At 38.1% G+C, this 15,754-nt stretch overlaps 1 protein-coding gene across 1 annotated transcript; it reads left to right on the forward strand.

Moving 5' to 3' along the window:
- Positions 1-10,586: 10,586 nt before the first annotated feature.
- On the forward strand, positions 10,587-15,547 carry LOC126759675 (odorant receptor 2a-like). Its single transcript, XM_050474675.1, has 3 exons — positions 10,587-11,403; positions 11,484-11,844; positions 15,219-15,547. Exons 1-3 carry the CDS (start codon positions 10,634-10,636, stop codon positions 15,267-15,269), a joined length of 1,182 nt encoding a protein of 393 aa, XP_050330632.1. The 5' UTR covers positions 10,587-10,633; the 3' UTR covers positions 15,270-15,547.
- The last annotated feature ends 207 nt before the right edge of the window (positions 15,548-15,754 follow it).

Raw genomic sequence — 15,754 nt, forward strand, 5'->3', positions numbered from 1 at the left:
ACTTTTGGCATGTTCGCCAATCTAGAGTATGTTCCCCATAAGCCTCCAGCAAATACCAAACCGAAAGATTTCCAACCCAAGTCCGGGATTTTGGAACAATGGAATAATCGCCACCTTCCTCCTTCTCTTGACAAGCCACACAAATCGACCCAATGTAAATTAAAAATAATAATTAGCAAAATAAATAGAAACAAAGAAGGGTTAAGTTCGGGTGCAACGAACATTTTATACTCACGCAACTTGCAAAAATCAAAGTTTGGGAAAAACATTTCGAATTTTAAAAAGTTGACCAACACTTTCAGTAAAAAGTTCGCAATATAAACACGGGTCCATATATTCGGTATTCTGGATTGAAAAGATTTGCTCCCGATTTGGACAATTTTTGATCATGAGGTGGCACCTTAAAGGCGCTTATTGTGCCAAATTATATCCCTCCCGATACATTTATTAGTGCTTGACTTGTATTAAAAAGTTTTATATAGTCCAATTTCGTCCATATTCTTGTAGAAATGTCTCAATAATACTATATTACTTACTAAATTTGGTTGAAATCGGTGGAGTAGGTTTTGAAATATGAATTAGCCCTTAATTTGGACAGTGCCACGCCCATCGTCCAAATGTGACCCCGTCTCCTTTAAAGCCCTTTGTAACATCTCGGGTATAAAAAGGCACATTTAGTTATAGATTTATCGCACATTTAGTAGTTTTTCACTAAAGTCTTACATGTTAAGTAGACAGGGTTATAATCCGAAATAACGCATTTTCGCAGAGTTTGATTATTATAACTTAAATGGTTTAGCACATATCTCGCATTAAACTTATTAGAGGGCGAGGCACCGCCAATTTCACGCAATGTTTTTTAATCCTAGATGCCACTTGCTGATCTAATTCGTTCTAGGAAATAACAATATTATATCATAATATATCAATTAATGGCGTTTTGTGAACATCTTTATCAAGTTTCGTCAATATATCTCAATTTCTACTCAAGTTATCGCTTGCCCGGATAGACAGACAGACCCTCCGATTCAACTCGTCTCGACATCCTGATCATTTAAATATGTAACCATATACATATATACTCGTTTAATTTTAGTTGATATAAACAACCGTTAGATGAAAAACGTTATTAAATATTTTGGAGGTAGCCATGATCACATGAGCGGACCTCTTTTTCCTACATTCAGCCAAATAATTCTATATGCTTTCCATGTCATGGTAGCATATTTGAATGAAAATATTTACTCCACAGAATTAGTGGATGAATATTTTATTAAATTAATATTTCTCTTTTCGTTATACTTTCCATTTTAGGAGATCTTGATGCCCAATATTCTTAGCATTTGTTTCTTTAGCTACAAAATGGATTTGGCAGAAGACATAACTGTTCATGATGCAGAGCAACAACTTTCATGCGTAAGTTCTTTTATTTGTCGCATAAATCTTACTTTGAAAGTCGCTGGACACCCCCCAAAACACGCGCACTTCCGTTCAAACCGGCTCCAATCGCTGCTCTACTTTGTAAAGGAAATGTATTTTTTATTGCTTGTTACACAAGTTGCGCAATAGGTTCAATGACGAAGTCAAATGGATGGCCAGTTTCCACACAAAGACCCACTCGTACACATAACTGTACACGAATATGTTATTATGAGCCACCAACACGTACGAAGCTGACAGCGACATACTCTATTTTGTTGTTTTTTGCCAACTATTTACATGAAATGCGGAATCGGTGTTAGACAACAAAAACTAAACCATTCCCAGCCACAAACCACTATCGGCGAATCCAATGAAATATTTACTCGAAACTCAAACAAGTCCGACTGAACTCAGATGAACTGAGCTGATTGTCCGTCCCGAGCGATAGTGTAAAGCAACAACAAATACACCAAATTAGTGCGTACACTGCGCGCCAAGCATACTTACATGCCACGGTATAGAAGTGGGTCCAGTTCAATTTGGTGCGAGCAATAAAATCAGCATTAATGCCATCGACGCAATGTGCGACCGGTTTCAAGAGCAAGACACGCGAAATGCAGCCCTCCTCTCATCTTCTGTCCGTTGCTGTTTATCCCTGTAAATAGCGCAATGAATGGCGAAAAAAATTCAAACAACAACAACAAAGTAATTTTGGGGATGAGGAAACTAATTCATTTAAATAGAGTCAAGCAACTTTTTAACGAACTTGCCGCTTCCTCATCTTCCGCGCCTGGCTACGTTGACTTCGCCTCCAAAGTTGCAAGTAACTTCAAGCGAAGGCAGTTTCGTATACGAATTGACGACTGCGGCCTGTTCGCTGTTCGCTGTTGGCTGCAAGCGAATAGCAACTTGTAAGTAAGTGGCGTGAAAGTGGAAAAGTTTTGGTTACCACTGCAAGCGATTGACTTTGGCTACTACAATTACCTTGTGTCCCGCTAATGTTGCCGACTTGTTGTTGTTTTCTTCCGTATACGAACGCAGCACTACGCGCAAGATATTATAGTTTTGTTCACCAATCACTTCTTGCACCAACATAAGCGTCTGGACATAAAGATTCAGTCTACGCGGAGAAGTCTGATTTCAGAAATATTGCGGAATTCAATTATATATTAGAACAGAAACAGGAAAATAGATACCAATACTTTCTACAACTATAAAAACTCTAACTATTGTGACACTTAAATTTTTTGGTTTTGCTTGAAAATCGCCGTCAATTTGTGTACCTTGAAGCAGCACTATGTTAGGCGGTAAAACACGTCAGCATCGGTTTCACCACAATCAACTTCCGTCTACATTAAATTATGATTGATAATATGACTCCGATAAATATTAGGAATATGCCTCGACTTCGTTCTGAGTAATTTTAAATTAATTAAATTTTAGTTCCACCCGAACTTTAATCCGCCTTACTTCGTTTTAATTTTGTTTTGGTGGCGACGGTCCCTAGTATTGCAGGGGAAGTGGCATTATGCTGGGAAAAGAGGGGGCTAATTTGAAATAAAGTTGCCAAAAGTGCCCGGAACGATTCGGTAGTGCAAATGCGATTTCCATGTTGAGCCGCGAAACAGCCGAAAGGAACGAGCGCTCAGTTAACACCAAGCGCAGTCAATGCCAGACAAGCGAACTGAAATATACATTGCATATGCCGGTGTTTGTGTGGGTGTTTATGGCGACCTCCTTCTCTCTTAGAATGCAGCTACGAGGATATTCGATAATAACTTCGACTTCGCTTTGTTGCACGCCAAGCGCCATCGATAGTGGTAATTGTAATTGCACTTGTTTAAATAGTTTAATGACACCTAATTTGAGGCAGTCTCGACGGCGCATAAGACGGCGCGCAGCAGACGGATGTACGGACATGCGCGTCGTAGGTGTGAACGTTGAAGCACAAGGTCGAAACTACAGTTAAGCGTCTATTTATGCCGTAGGAAAGCTGATCAGGCGACCGATTAGCACGTCGTTGTGTTAGTCTACGCTCCTTGAAAACTTGATATGGTAATTGCTCGCATATGAACATATTTGGCACTTTGCACTCTCAAATATTTATTATAGCACACTTACAATTAAGTAGAAGCACAAAATGATACAATAAGTTTTTTGTCTCTAAGAATAACAATGACAGCTCTCACGTCGGCACATTCCCATCCAGTGGTTGAGCTTCTTGCAATACTCCTGACAGCGTGGATAATGTGGGTGATAGCGCGAAAGTTCCCGGCAAAGGCCACGGTCCATGGCGATGGCACGTGACTTAACTGAAGCGATTCCTAGGGGCATATTTGTCGTCACATCATCGTCACTCTCGTCATTACTTCTGGACAAGCGAGTGAATGCTGAGCTATAGGCACATAACGCCAGTAAAACAAAAACAATTTTGAAATATTCCATGTTTAGCGACGTGAAGATAAGCAGCAGCGATCAAACGTCTCATTCAGCTTTTCAAATTTCGACTGGCGGTCCACCAGATTCGCCAACAACTAGTTAGGAATTATCAAAATAATATGTACACTAGCGAACACTCGAGGGTGCACAAAAAAGATGAGATGATCGTTTGATTACAATTCTAATTTGCTAGCCTAACCTTAAGAACGTAAAACGTTTTAAACTCTCTAGTTTGTATTGATGCTCTAAGGTTGTGCAATGCGTCACATAATAGCTACGCATTTCTGTTAGTCAAAATATGTCTACAAATTATTTTCTTAACCCGCCTAGCATCTTCGACAGCCAATTCATCTCGTTAAATAAAAATAACACTAGTTCTACGTCCTTTATTAAGCAAGCTTGTAAAAGAGATAGACTTGACGGAACTTATATACTTTAATGAAGTAGAAGTAGAAGTCGATAGTTCTGAAGAATAAGGTGTCGCATAAATTTTCTAAAAATAGTTCAAGTGTAAACTATTTTCTGTCGTTTGGTGTAATTGCATTTCATTATCGCTCCAAGTGAGTAAGTAATTCACAAAACAAATTCAGTTAGATCGTTCTCGTTTCCTATCATATGTTTCTGTTTCTCAAAATTTCAAATAAATGACTTGAATCTAACCATATTAACTAATAAATGAAAAGTGCGAGCGTCTTACATATGTATGTATATGGTAGTACGGTACTCATTAAGCTTTAGGATGTGTCAGACAGCCAACAATTACTCTTTACGCCAAGTAAATGAGTGTACTTACCTTAATAGTCTTGGGATAGAAGCCGTACGAGGTGAAACAACTTCTTCGAACCAATTTAAGCACCATTTTTTATTGTACAAAAAATTATGTGAAATTATAATTCTCCATTTTGATCTAATGTTTTATATCATCTTTAGGGCAAGAGCTTGATTCCACGCTCAAAGAAACTGGTCGAAGTGGGTTTTAACGTCGTGATTTGAGGTGAAGCTGCTCCCATACAAAAAAATTTTCAGAGACTAAAACAAGTAATAGTTCGAAGATGCCAAGTTTGGAATATCACATTCAAGTTGCAAAAGCTTTTGACGAGTCACCAAACTTGTATGAGGTCTCGCATTATGTTTGGTCTCGCATCATCCAATTCTGAACTCTTCTGTTCGAGAGCATCATTCAATTTGTCCAGCTGATCACAATACACTTGAGAATTAATCGTGGTATTGTTGGGCAAAAGCTCAAAATAAACGAAAATTTGAAATCCCACCAAACAGATAACTGAACTTTTTTGTGGTGACTATCGGACTTGCGGTTGATGAGTTCAGAACGCATGTTTTGGAGATACCACAATCAGAGTGGCAAAGGTGCTTCGAAAATTGGTTAGAACGCTTGCAATAGTGTCTAATAGTGTCTAGGTTTTAATCGAGAATATAAAAAATAAATCGATTTTTGCTGATTAAAATGTGTTTTCGTTCTTTAATCCCGAAATATAAAAGGCAACTTAGGGGGGGTGGGGTTTTCACTTTCGTGAAATCGATTTTTTTTTGTCTTATCTTATTGTTTCACATTTCTAGAATATGTCCTTTAAATTTTAAGTCGATAGAAGTAATATTCTTAAAGTTATCGTCTTATTAGTCTCCTGGCCTTAACGCTCTAACTCTAACAGCTGAGGGCGGTCGGGATAGAAGTGCAGCTTTAGGCGTGTTTTTCTCAAAACTACTTTTTCAAAGTCCATGTTCACTGTCATTTCAAAACTACTTGATCGATTCATTTCAAACTTTGAACACATTTTTAACATATAAAATACCGCCCCCAACGTTTATTAAATAATTTTTTTTTTCATTAAGGGTGTTTTCCACCCACAAAATGGCGGAATTTTTAGTGGAAAATAACAGTTTACACTTTAGATGGCCGCCAAAAATTTTTGAATGCAAAAAAAAAAATTATCAGAGAACGTTGGGGGAAGATTTGATTATAGTTTAACTAATTTTTCTTAATTTTTTATTTTCGTATAATTTCCAGCCGAGTTATGGTGAACACCGCAAAGGAATTTTATCTCAAGTGTTTCTGGGAGAATATCTGTTACCGGCTTATGCCTCAATATTTCTGCATAAAAAAATTACCTTACATTGTCGAAAGTGTGCTCTATAATGTACAAAAGGTCCGAATAAGATTACTCTATCCAGAATTGAGAAATAAATTCACAAAAAACGTCTTTTTTTTACCTTGAAACCCATAAACTAATTTTGAATGCGAAAGTAAAAAAAAATTATTCAAAGTATTGGCCATTGCTTGTTACACATTTTTACCACCTTTCTGAGAATTTGTGGATACCATGCCAATAGAAATGCTCGTCTTTTGAAGCAAACCAATCAGACACCCAATTTTCGACTTCTGCGTACGAATCAAGGTGCTGCTCAGGCAATGAGTGTCCCTTAGATGAAAACAAATGGTAATGAAAACAAATCGGTTGTATCCTGAACCGATTTTGTATTGTGTGCAGAAACATTGTCGCATAACAAAATTACTTTGCCGTGTCTTCTGATCCATTCTGATGGTTTTTCGTTCAATGCATGGTTCAAATTGATCATTTGTTATCTGTAGCGATTAGTTTTAACAGTTTTAACAGGGTTTAGAAGCTCATGATATATCAAACCGATCTGTTTTTGTAGACGATGTTGATGGTAGTCCCAGATTAACCCATGATTTTCTTCGTTAAGGATTCTTTAAATAAATACAAGGTGCGTTCCAAAGTAAACAGAAAACAACTTTTAGAATCTAGCGCCCCCTGGTGGCGCCATCTATATGTCGACTGGTGCATTAGAATCTGCTATCTTTGTCGATTGTCCAGTGAGAATTTCATGAAATTTCATAGATTGAAAGTGAAGTTATTGCGTATTAAGTGTCAGTATGTTTGTGTTGTCAGTGCGAAAATGAGCTTCGAACAAAGAGCCTACATTAAATTTGTTTTAAAATTGGTAAAACTTTTACCGAAACGTTTCAATTGATGAAACAAGTTTATGGCGATGATTGCCTATCCCGTAGCAGAGTGCACGATTGGTTTCAACGTTTTCAAAGTGGTCGTGAGGACATGAATGACGATCAACATGTGGGCCAATCAAAATCCGTGATCACCGGAAATTCCATCGAAAATGTGCGTGAATTCATCAAAAATCAGCCGAAATCATATTGAAATTCATGAAAATGAAATTGAACATCTCCCAAACATCGATTTATCGCATTTTGACCTAACATTTGGGCGTACGAAAGGTTTGTTCCGCACAAATTGATTGACGACCAAAAATTGCTCAGAATCCAACATTCGATTCGACGCCTTGACATGTGTAGTTCTCTGGACGTTATTAATTCGAAAAACAGTGGAATATTAACTGACTATGACTGGTTCGTATACCTAATTATAAATTATGCTTTAATGGCATTGGTACATATATTTTTCAACCTAAGTTTGGCTAACTTCACAAAAGAAGTTTTGTACCTCAACATATCCCGATAACACTAACCGAAAACTTAAGTTATAATAATGAACTATATATAATCTACGGATTAAAAAGGAAATTTCGATAAATATCATTCTCGACATACATAATGCTTTAGTTTGCTTGAATCACTAATTTGTGTTTCCATTCCACTCTAACGAAACGTGATCTCAAAGTACTATTCAAATAGGTTATTCTACAATGAATTGCTAGTAGAAAGGTATATAATTTGGTTTTTGTTAAAACATATCACAACAGACCTTAAAGGTAACGTTAGCCATGAATTTTATAAAAAGGTATACAACATAAGTTAGACTAAATCTTGAATTTAGTTGGAATGTTCAATGTAATATTCCTTTTAGGCGTTCGAAGTTTACCCTACCATACTTCATAAATATTTTATTTTAAACTAGTTCTAAGGAATGTGTTCGAAAGTTTTAAATGACGCTCATTAAAGACAAAGTAATTTAGCATTTATAGCATGCCTAATATATATCTTTCAGGTTTTTTCCAACATTAAAGCAAGTAAGGAGGTACTAATTTCAGAAAAATTAAATATACAAGCCCTACAACTATCTTATATATTAAAGGCAGATATTATGCTCAAAATCTTTTTGTTACCTTAAAACAATCTTGAAATTTGGTAAGCCAGAATTAAATATTTTGTATTCATATTGGGATAGTTGCTACTGTGGATAAAAAATAATATGACTTAAATAATTTAAATAATATAACATAATTAAATATTTTTTTCCTAGGTTGGTATGACTGTCAGTGTCCTCTTTGCCAAATATCACGTCAGAATAATCATTAGTGTTTAGTATACGCCTGTCTTTCTGAAGTACATAAAGTGCATTCGGCGATTTTTATAGTGAGTGAAATTATTCAACTGAGCTGCAGAACTTAATCGAACAGGTACAATCTTTTATAAGAGTGTACAGCTGCTGGCGTATGCCGATGATATTGATATCATCATCGGCCTCAACACCCGCGCCGTTAGTTTTGCTTTGTCCAGACTGGATAAGGAAGCAAAGCAAATGGGTCTGGCAGTGAACGAGGGCAAGACGAAATATCTCATCATCTTGTCATTAAACAAACAGGCGTCGCACTCGCGACTTGGCACTCACGTTACTGCTGACAGTCATAACTTTAAAGTTGTAGATAATTTCGTATATTTGGGAACCAGTGTAAACACCACCAGCAATGTCAGCCTGGAAATCCAGCGCAGGATAACTCTTGCCAACAGGTGCTGCTTCGGACTGAGTAGGCAATTGAGAAGCAAAGTCCTCTCTCGGCAAACAAAAACCAAACTCTATAAGTCACTCATAATTCTCGTCCTGCTAGAGGCTTGGACGATGTCAACAACGGATGAATCGACGTTGCGAGTTTTAAAGAGAAAAATTCTGCGAAAGATTTATGGTCCTTTGCGCATTGGCCACGGCGAATATCGCATTCGATGGAACGATGAGCTGTATGAGATATATGACGACATTGACATAGTTCAGCAAATTAAAAGACAGCCGCCACGCTGGTTAGGTCATGTTGTCCGGATGGACGAAAACACTCCAGCTCTGAAAGTATTCGACGCAGTACCCGCCGGGGGAAGCAGAGGAAGAGGAAGACCTCCACACCGTTGGAAGGACCAGGTGGAGAAGGACGAATATCCAATTGGCGCCACGTAGCGAAAAGAAGAAACGACTGGCGCGCTGTTGTTAACTCGGCTATAATCGCGTAAGCTGTGTCTACGCCAATTAAGAAGAAGAAGAAATTATTCAACAAAGAGGTTTCTCTAAATTTTGTGTGCGAGCTCAAATTTCTGGTGCCGAAATGTTCAGAATGTTGGTCTTCGATGATTATTTTTTGTAGCGGGCAAGTGTTTTTGATTGGTATAAATTATTCAAAGAGGGTCGAGAACGCGTTAACGAGAACCACGTTCAGGACAGCCATCAGCATCAACTGATGATCATTACGTCAATAAAATAAAGGAATTGATGCTTGAGAATCGACGATTAACAGTCACGGATCTTACTGGCATCGTTGGAGTATCAGAAGAATCATTTTGAAAAAATAATTTGAGCCTAAAAAACACGATTGGTTTCAAAATCACATTTTTTTCGAAAAACAGCTTCGCAATAACGTACCAAGATGTCATCAAACATATCGCTCATATTACTGCAAGACCGGAGTCAAAAAGATCGATTTGCCAGAAAACGCGTTAAAAGTTTTCAACTGACTCAATCGGAAGACAGGAATCATATCAAGCGGAGCATATAAGAGGTATTCATATGAATTTTTCACTCAACATGAAGTATGATATAACGAACAATTCTGCATCCTTAACTCAAAAATCACGTTTTTTGAGTTATGACGACGTTGCAGCAAATGAGCGATATTATTACTGGTGATGAGTCGTAGATCTGTGCTCATGGCACGGAAATAGACGATCAATCGGCCGAATATCGTGGCAAAGAGGAGCCGAAGACAAAGAACCACAGATCAAAAATCAAGGTAATATTGACATTTTTCTTTGATTATCGAGGTGGGTTGCATGCCGAACTACATACTTGCGAGCGACCAAACTCTCAACAAGGAATACTATTTGAGTGCTATGTGTCGTTTGCGCGATGCTATTAGTAAAAAATAGACCGGAACTAGGGGCCGACACGTCTGGTTTTTTTCAGCATGGTAATACACCGTCGCATACTGCTTTGATTCTTCAAGACATTTTGTTCAAATTTTCAACCAATATCGTACCGCAACTGCCGTATTCGCCTGATTAAGCTCCGTGTGATCCCTGGCTATCAAAGAAATTCGAAATTCTGGAAATTCGACCGCTTCGTAGAAACCGTTTTGAGTCAATTGAAACCATTAAACATGAATCGGTACGCGCATTGAAGACTACTCCGGAAATCTGTTTCGAGAATTAGAAAAAACATAGGAACAAGTGTATTGGGGCCCAAGGAGATTACTTTGAGGGAAATTCAAAATTTTAAAATTATGAACAAAATCTTAATATTTTTTGCTTATATTTGCCCATAATCACTTCCCTATGGTGAAACAAACGCTGGGTATAGAATTGCAATCGAACATAAAAATTACTTTGCAAACAACTAATTTTCCAAATGTTTGGCACCAAATTACAAGGACACTTCACTTACATATATATTCGCATAAAGAATGTAGTCGAACGTAGCCGTGAGTATAAAAAGTGCTGTGCCATTGGTGTCAATGTGAGTTGAAGTATTGACACCGTTCTTTGAAAACATTAGCAATGACATTGAAAATTAATAGCTGGGATGCTTTCAAGTACCACTGGCGCGTCTGGGACTTGAGCGGCTTTCGTGGGCCGCAGCGACAATCAGTTTGGTATATTCCGTATAAGTTGTACACAATTGCGATAACACTATTGTTTCCGATCTACTACCCTCTATGCTTTACGGTGGAAAGTTTCTTAGCAGATAATCTGAACGACTTCTGCGAAGTGATCTATATCGCCATGGCCGACATGACACTTAACATCAAGTTCCTCACATTATTTATTGTACGTCGGCAATTGTTGGAGCTGAGACCGATACTTAAGCGCCTGGACGCACGTGCGAAAACAGAAGAAGAAATGAATGTTCTACAGGAGGGCATTGATTCGGCCAAGAAATGTTTTCTAATCATTTTACGACTATTTTATAGCGCTTTCGTCACCAGTCAGTTAATGGTTATTTTCTCAGATGAACCACGTCTCATGTACCCAGCCTGGTATCCTTTCGATTATCAGGCATCACGAACCAAGTTTTGGATTGCGTATGGTTATCAAACCATTGGATTTCTAGTGCAATGCACACAAGCCTGCTCGGTAGACACCTATCCGCAAGCCTATATGCGTGTTCTTACCGCCCACATTCGGGCGCTATCGCTACGCATCGAACGAATCGGTCGTCAAAATTCCAGCGGCGCTGCTTCAGAGCTTATGTGCTCCAAAGAAGATGAAATGAAACGGAATTATGATGAGCTCGTGTCATGCATCAAGGATCACAAAACGATTATAGAGTCCGTATTTTACTTATTTTTGTGAATAAGCTTTGTACATATTTGTTGTTGTCATTTGTTTCTGCTTTTTTCTTTTACAGGTTATTTTCAACCATACAAAAGCCCATCTCTGGCACATCTATGGCTCAGTTTGTTTGTACTGGCGTAGCCCAGTGCACCATAGGGGTTTATATGCTGTATGTTGGCTTTAATATTTCCATTATGTTGAATATGGCAGTCTTCTTCGTGTCAGTCACAATGGAAACTCTAATTCTTTGCTATTATGGCGACCTATTCTGTCAGGAGTGCGAGGAGCTTTCAAAGGCCATTTACAATTGCAATTGGACAGTTCAGAGCAGTGAATTTAAAAAGGTATTGTCCTTCTTTCTTTTCCGCTCACAGCGCGTGAACGTCTTAATGGCGGGCAATTGGATACCAGTAAGGCTGCCAACATTTGTAATGGTAAGTTAATAACATACAAGTATATAGGCCAAAAGTTGAACTTGATCAAACACTTCAATCATTGTATAATGGTACTACTTATTTATGAAAATATTATTTTTTCTTATTTCTTATTGATATCATTATGAACAATACAAATTACTTAGAATTTTTTTGACCATCTGTAGTGAATACTTTTTCATACATACATATGTAGTACTTTTCATTCATAAAAACATAAAATGACTGTATTAAATAATAATTAATATATATTATGTAAGAAGAGGCTAGCTGATCCAATAAATTTTTTGGTTCAATTTGTGTTATTATCCCCTCACGGCTTACAACGAGCTAACCTATTTTTTTAGTTTTCCACCATAACCATGATTCAATGGTTATAGATGACCAAGGTTTTTTCTTTTTTGTGCTTATACATTTTAAATTCCAGATTTCAGTTTAACTAATAATTTTGTCACTAGTATATGACATAATAAGTCGTGTATGATTATAAAGGGTGAACCATTTCGAGATTCCCATCTTTTTTAAAGAAAAAAACAGAAATCTCATATGTAATGGGGAATGTCTACTATCATACGAAACAACATTGTTTTTCATTTAGTTTTTAAGATTATCTCTTTCTTGGCAGCGGTTTCGTCTCAAATGGTCCATCCGTTGCGTCCAATTTTCGATGACTCGTTCGAGTATTTCTACTGATAACTGTCGAATAACACGCGTAATGTTTTTCCCCAAGGCCGGAATCGAAGCGGGATTTTCCTCATACATAGACTCAGGAAAAAGTCTAACGATGTGATATCACATGATATTGGTGGCCAATCGACCGGCCCAAAACGTCAAATTATCTGCTCACCGAAGTTTTCTCTCAATAAACCTATTGATGGAATGTGTGAGAAGTGACGCCGTCGTGTTGAAACCAATTGTCGCCGAGATTTAATTATTTAAAATACTTTATTTACCTGCTCTAAATGCAGTAATTCAATATTTTACAGAAATAAGATGCACGAATGTTCAACTCCTAGTTCTTTTATAAACTAGTGTTGTTGTTGTAACGGATATCTAGTCCCCGCATGGGTGGTTAGGTTTAAGTTGATCGTCATCGAAGTCATCTAACAACCGGCCCAGGAAACGTGCAGGTTCGACGGGGACACTAAGATGAGGAGTGTTAGATGAGTGGGGTTTGCTGGTTTCTACAAAAACATCCCAGTAGAAACTGGACCGGAGACATCAATAGGCATCCCGTTATAGTCCGGAGTGCAGTCTTCTGACATGTCTAAAGCTTCATATTCTGCATTTCACTGCATCCAGGCGACCATATCAGTGCTGCATAGTTTAAGACCGACCGGTCGATTGACTTGTATGTTGCCAACAACGTTTCTTTCTCTTTTCCCAATGAGCTGACGGGTTAGCGACTTGAGGATTTTGTTGGCAGAGAAGAAGCGAGAATTGTCGAAGAGATAACGATTCCATTGCCCGTCATCAATATCATGCAGTCATCACGGACGAGGACATGGGAATTCCCTCTGATGGTTGCAGGAGTTTCGAAAAGTAGAAATTATTCAGTATCGGGGAGGGGACACTGCAGAACCTCCTATTTAATTCTTCTCAATTTTAAGTTTTTACTTCGATGATTGCCCAGGTAGTTCATAGTTCACCTCTTCAACCCTGGAGGGAACATGAATTGTTCGATGTCCTAAAGTGGCGTCGTGTGGTTAACTGTGTCAAAGGCTTCTGACAATTTCAACGCTCCGAGGATCGTTCTCTCACTGAGTGAATTGTGGTTTAGGCCATGAACTCTCTGGGCGTTTAAGTGTTGTGTTGGTGCTGTGCACTTTACGGAAGCCATGCTGGTTGTCTGCTAGACTCAGGTGTTGAGTGAACGTTGGGATTAGCAAGAACTCAAGTGTCTTCACTATAGTGGAAAGGAGAGTTATCGGACGAAAAGACTACCCTTTGTTGCTCAGTAGAGGGTGAGCGACTGGTTGAGGACCTTCGTTAGGAAACTTACTTCCGCTCAGCCGTAGTGCTTTATCATCAGCATTTTTCCATCTGGGCCAATGGATTTGGAAGATTTAGTCTTAATGATGACACTCCGAATCTCCTCATTAGTGAAAGTAAGTGGTGTACAGTCTCTTGGCATTTTGCGGAGCCGTCGAGTAACACATCGTTTGCTTTGTCTGTTAAAGGGTGCAGTGTGATTTGCCGGGTAAAATAGCTCGCGAACTTCTTCGGGTCCGAGGAGGCATAGTCATCAAATTGAATATCTACTCGGTCATCACGTCTCCTCGGATTAGACAAAGCCATGGCATAAGTCCAAACCTTACTCACGCCAGTGGAGAGGTTACACGACTTTATCCATTTTGTTCCCTTTTATTGATTTACCATTTGCCGAATCTTCAAATTGAAAATGGCGTAAGGTGTCACGTACATTAGCTAGAACAGCTGCTTCGACTAAAAAATTGGGGCAAAGTTCCCAATGTCGCCATCGATAAAACGGTTTTGCTCAGTGTTGTGCAGTATAAAGGCTAGGCCTCCACCTTGATCTCACTAGCGACCCTTACGTATAACGTTGAAATTTGCACAACTCAGAAGATCTGAGCGGCAGTTTAATTTGGTTTCTTAGAACGCAGCTACCGATACGCATTCCAGCCCCATGCAGTTGAATTGTAGTATTCGCGTTTATCGCGTGTGTCCGTGGGTGAACCTGAGAGTAAAGAAGTGGCGTGTAGGTAGTGGTTATTGCAGCTGTCGAACCCGCAGGGGCGGTTGTCGTACTGTGGTGTCTGTTGGCGGTGTTGCGGGGGTAGACTCCTGTAAAATGGGCAGCGTACGACACGTGAAACCAGCCAGTACAAGAATTGAATTTGACTGTTGGACGTTCTAACGTATGACGGTCTAGCCCACGGAACAGACTGTGCGAGGACTCAGGAGTTGCTGAGTGATTCTTGCACGATGTTTGGAGTCGTCTGCCCGTTCGAGCTACAAGTCTCAAGATGGCTCAATCCATTGCATGTATTACACATAACCGTGTAACATGGAATTTGGACGGAGACTTCTAGCTCAAACGCAGCAGAAAAATTCTGCCGGCCCAGGTTGGACTCAATGCCACGGATTAAGAGGATGTGCTAGACAGCACTTCAACCGATTTTTTTTTTTACGGATTCAGTTGATATCGACAACCGAATTTCAAAACTTCAACCAAAATTGAGTTGAGTTGCAAACCATAACAGAGGTTTTATATTCATCACAGCGTTGGAAATATTATCAGTAGCTTTTAGCATTGAGTAGAATATCTTGAATTGTTAAATAACAAGTTTTTAATAATATTAGCAATAATTAGTAATAATAATTTATGTCAATAATTTAAATTCTTATTTCAGGTCGTGAAATCTTCTTACTCCATATTCACTCTGCTAAGCAGTTTTAAATGAAGTCTAAAACGTTTACTGTACACAATTTAAAAGTGAAACAATTAGTGGGAGTAATTTGGAGTTTGTATATTTTATTTGAATTATTTTTATAAAAATTATTTACTTTTATTCACATTATCTGCATAAACTATGCCACTAACATACTAAGCTTAATGAATATAATATTTATTGATTTCTTTGGGAGAATATTCAATTAGTTACAGACGTACATATTTGATTAATCGATTCCAAATTACTATAATAAAATGACTAGTTCCATTCCGATATACGCAATGTAATTTTCGACTTAATTATTTACGACTAAATTGCAATAAAGTAAAGAAAGAAACAATTGTTTTAAATTGCAATCGATAAATTGTTGACTAGAATAGATTGTGGAAATTTGCACAATTTTTAAAACTGTCAAACAAACAGTTTTCCAACACTGATGTAGTTATTTACACATCAAAGCGTATATAAGTATATGCTATATATTAAATATATTT

The sequence above is a fragment of the Bactrocera neohumeralis genome, chromosome 5 (genome assembly GCF_024586455.1).
Source record: "Bactrocera neohumeralis isolate Rockhampton chromosome 5, APGP_CSIRO_Bneo_wtdbg2-racon-allhic-juicebox.fasta_v2, whole genome shotgun sequence".
NCBI lineage: Eukaryota > Metazoa > Arthropoda > Insecta > Diptera > Tephritidae > Bactrocera > Bactrocera neohumeralis.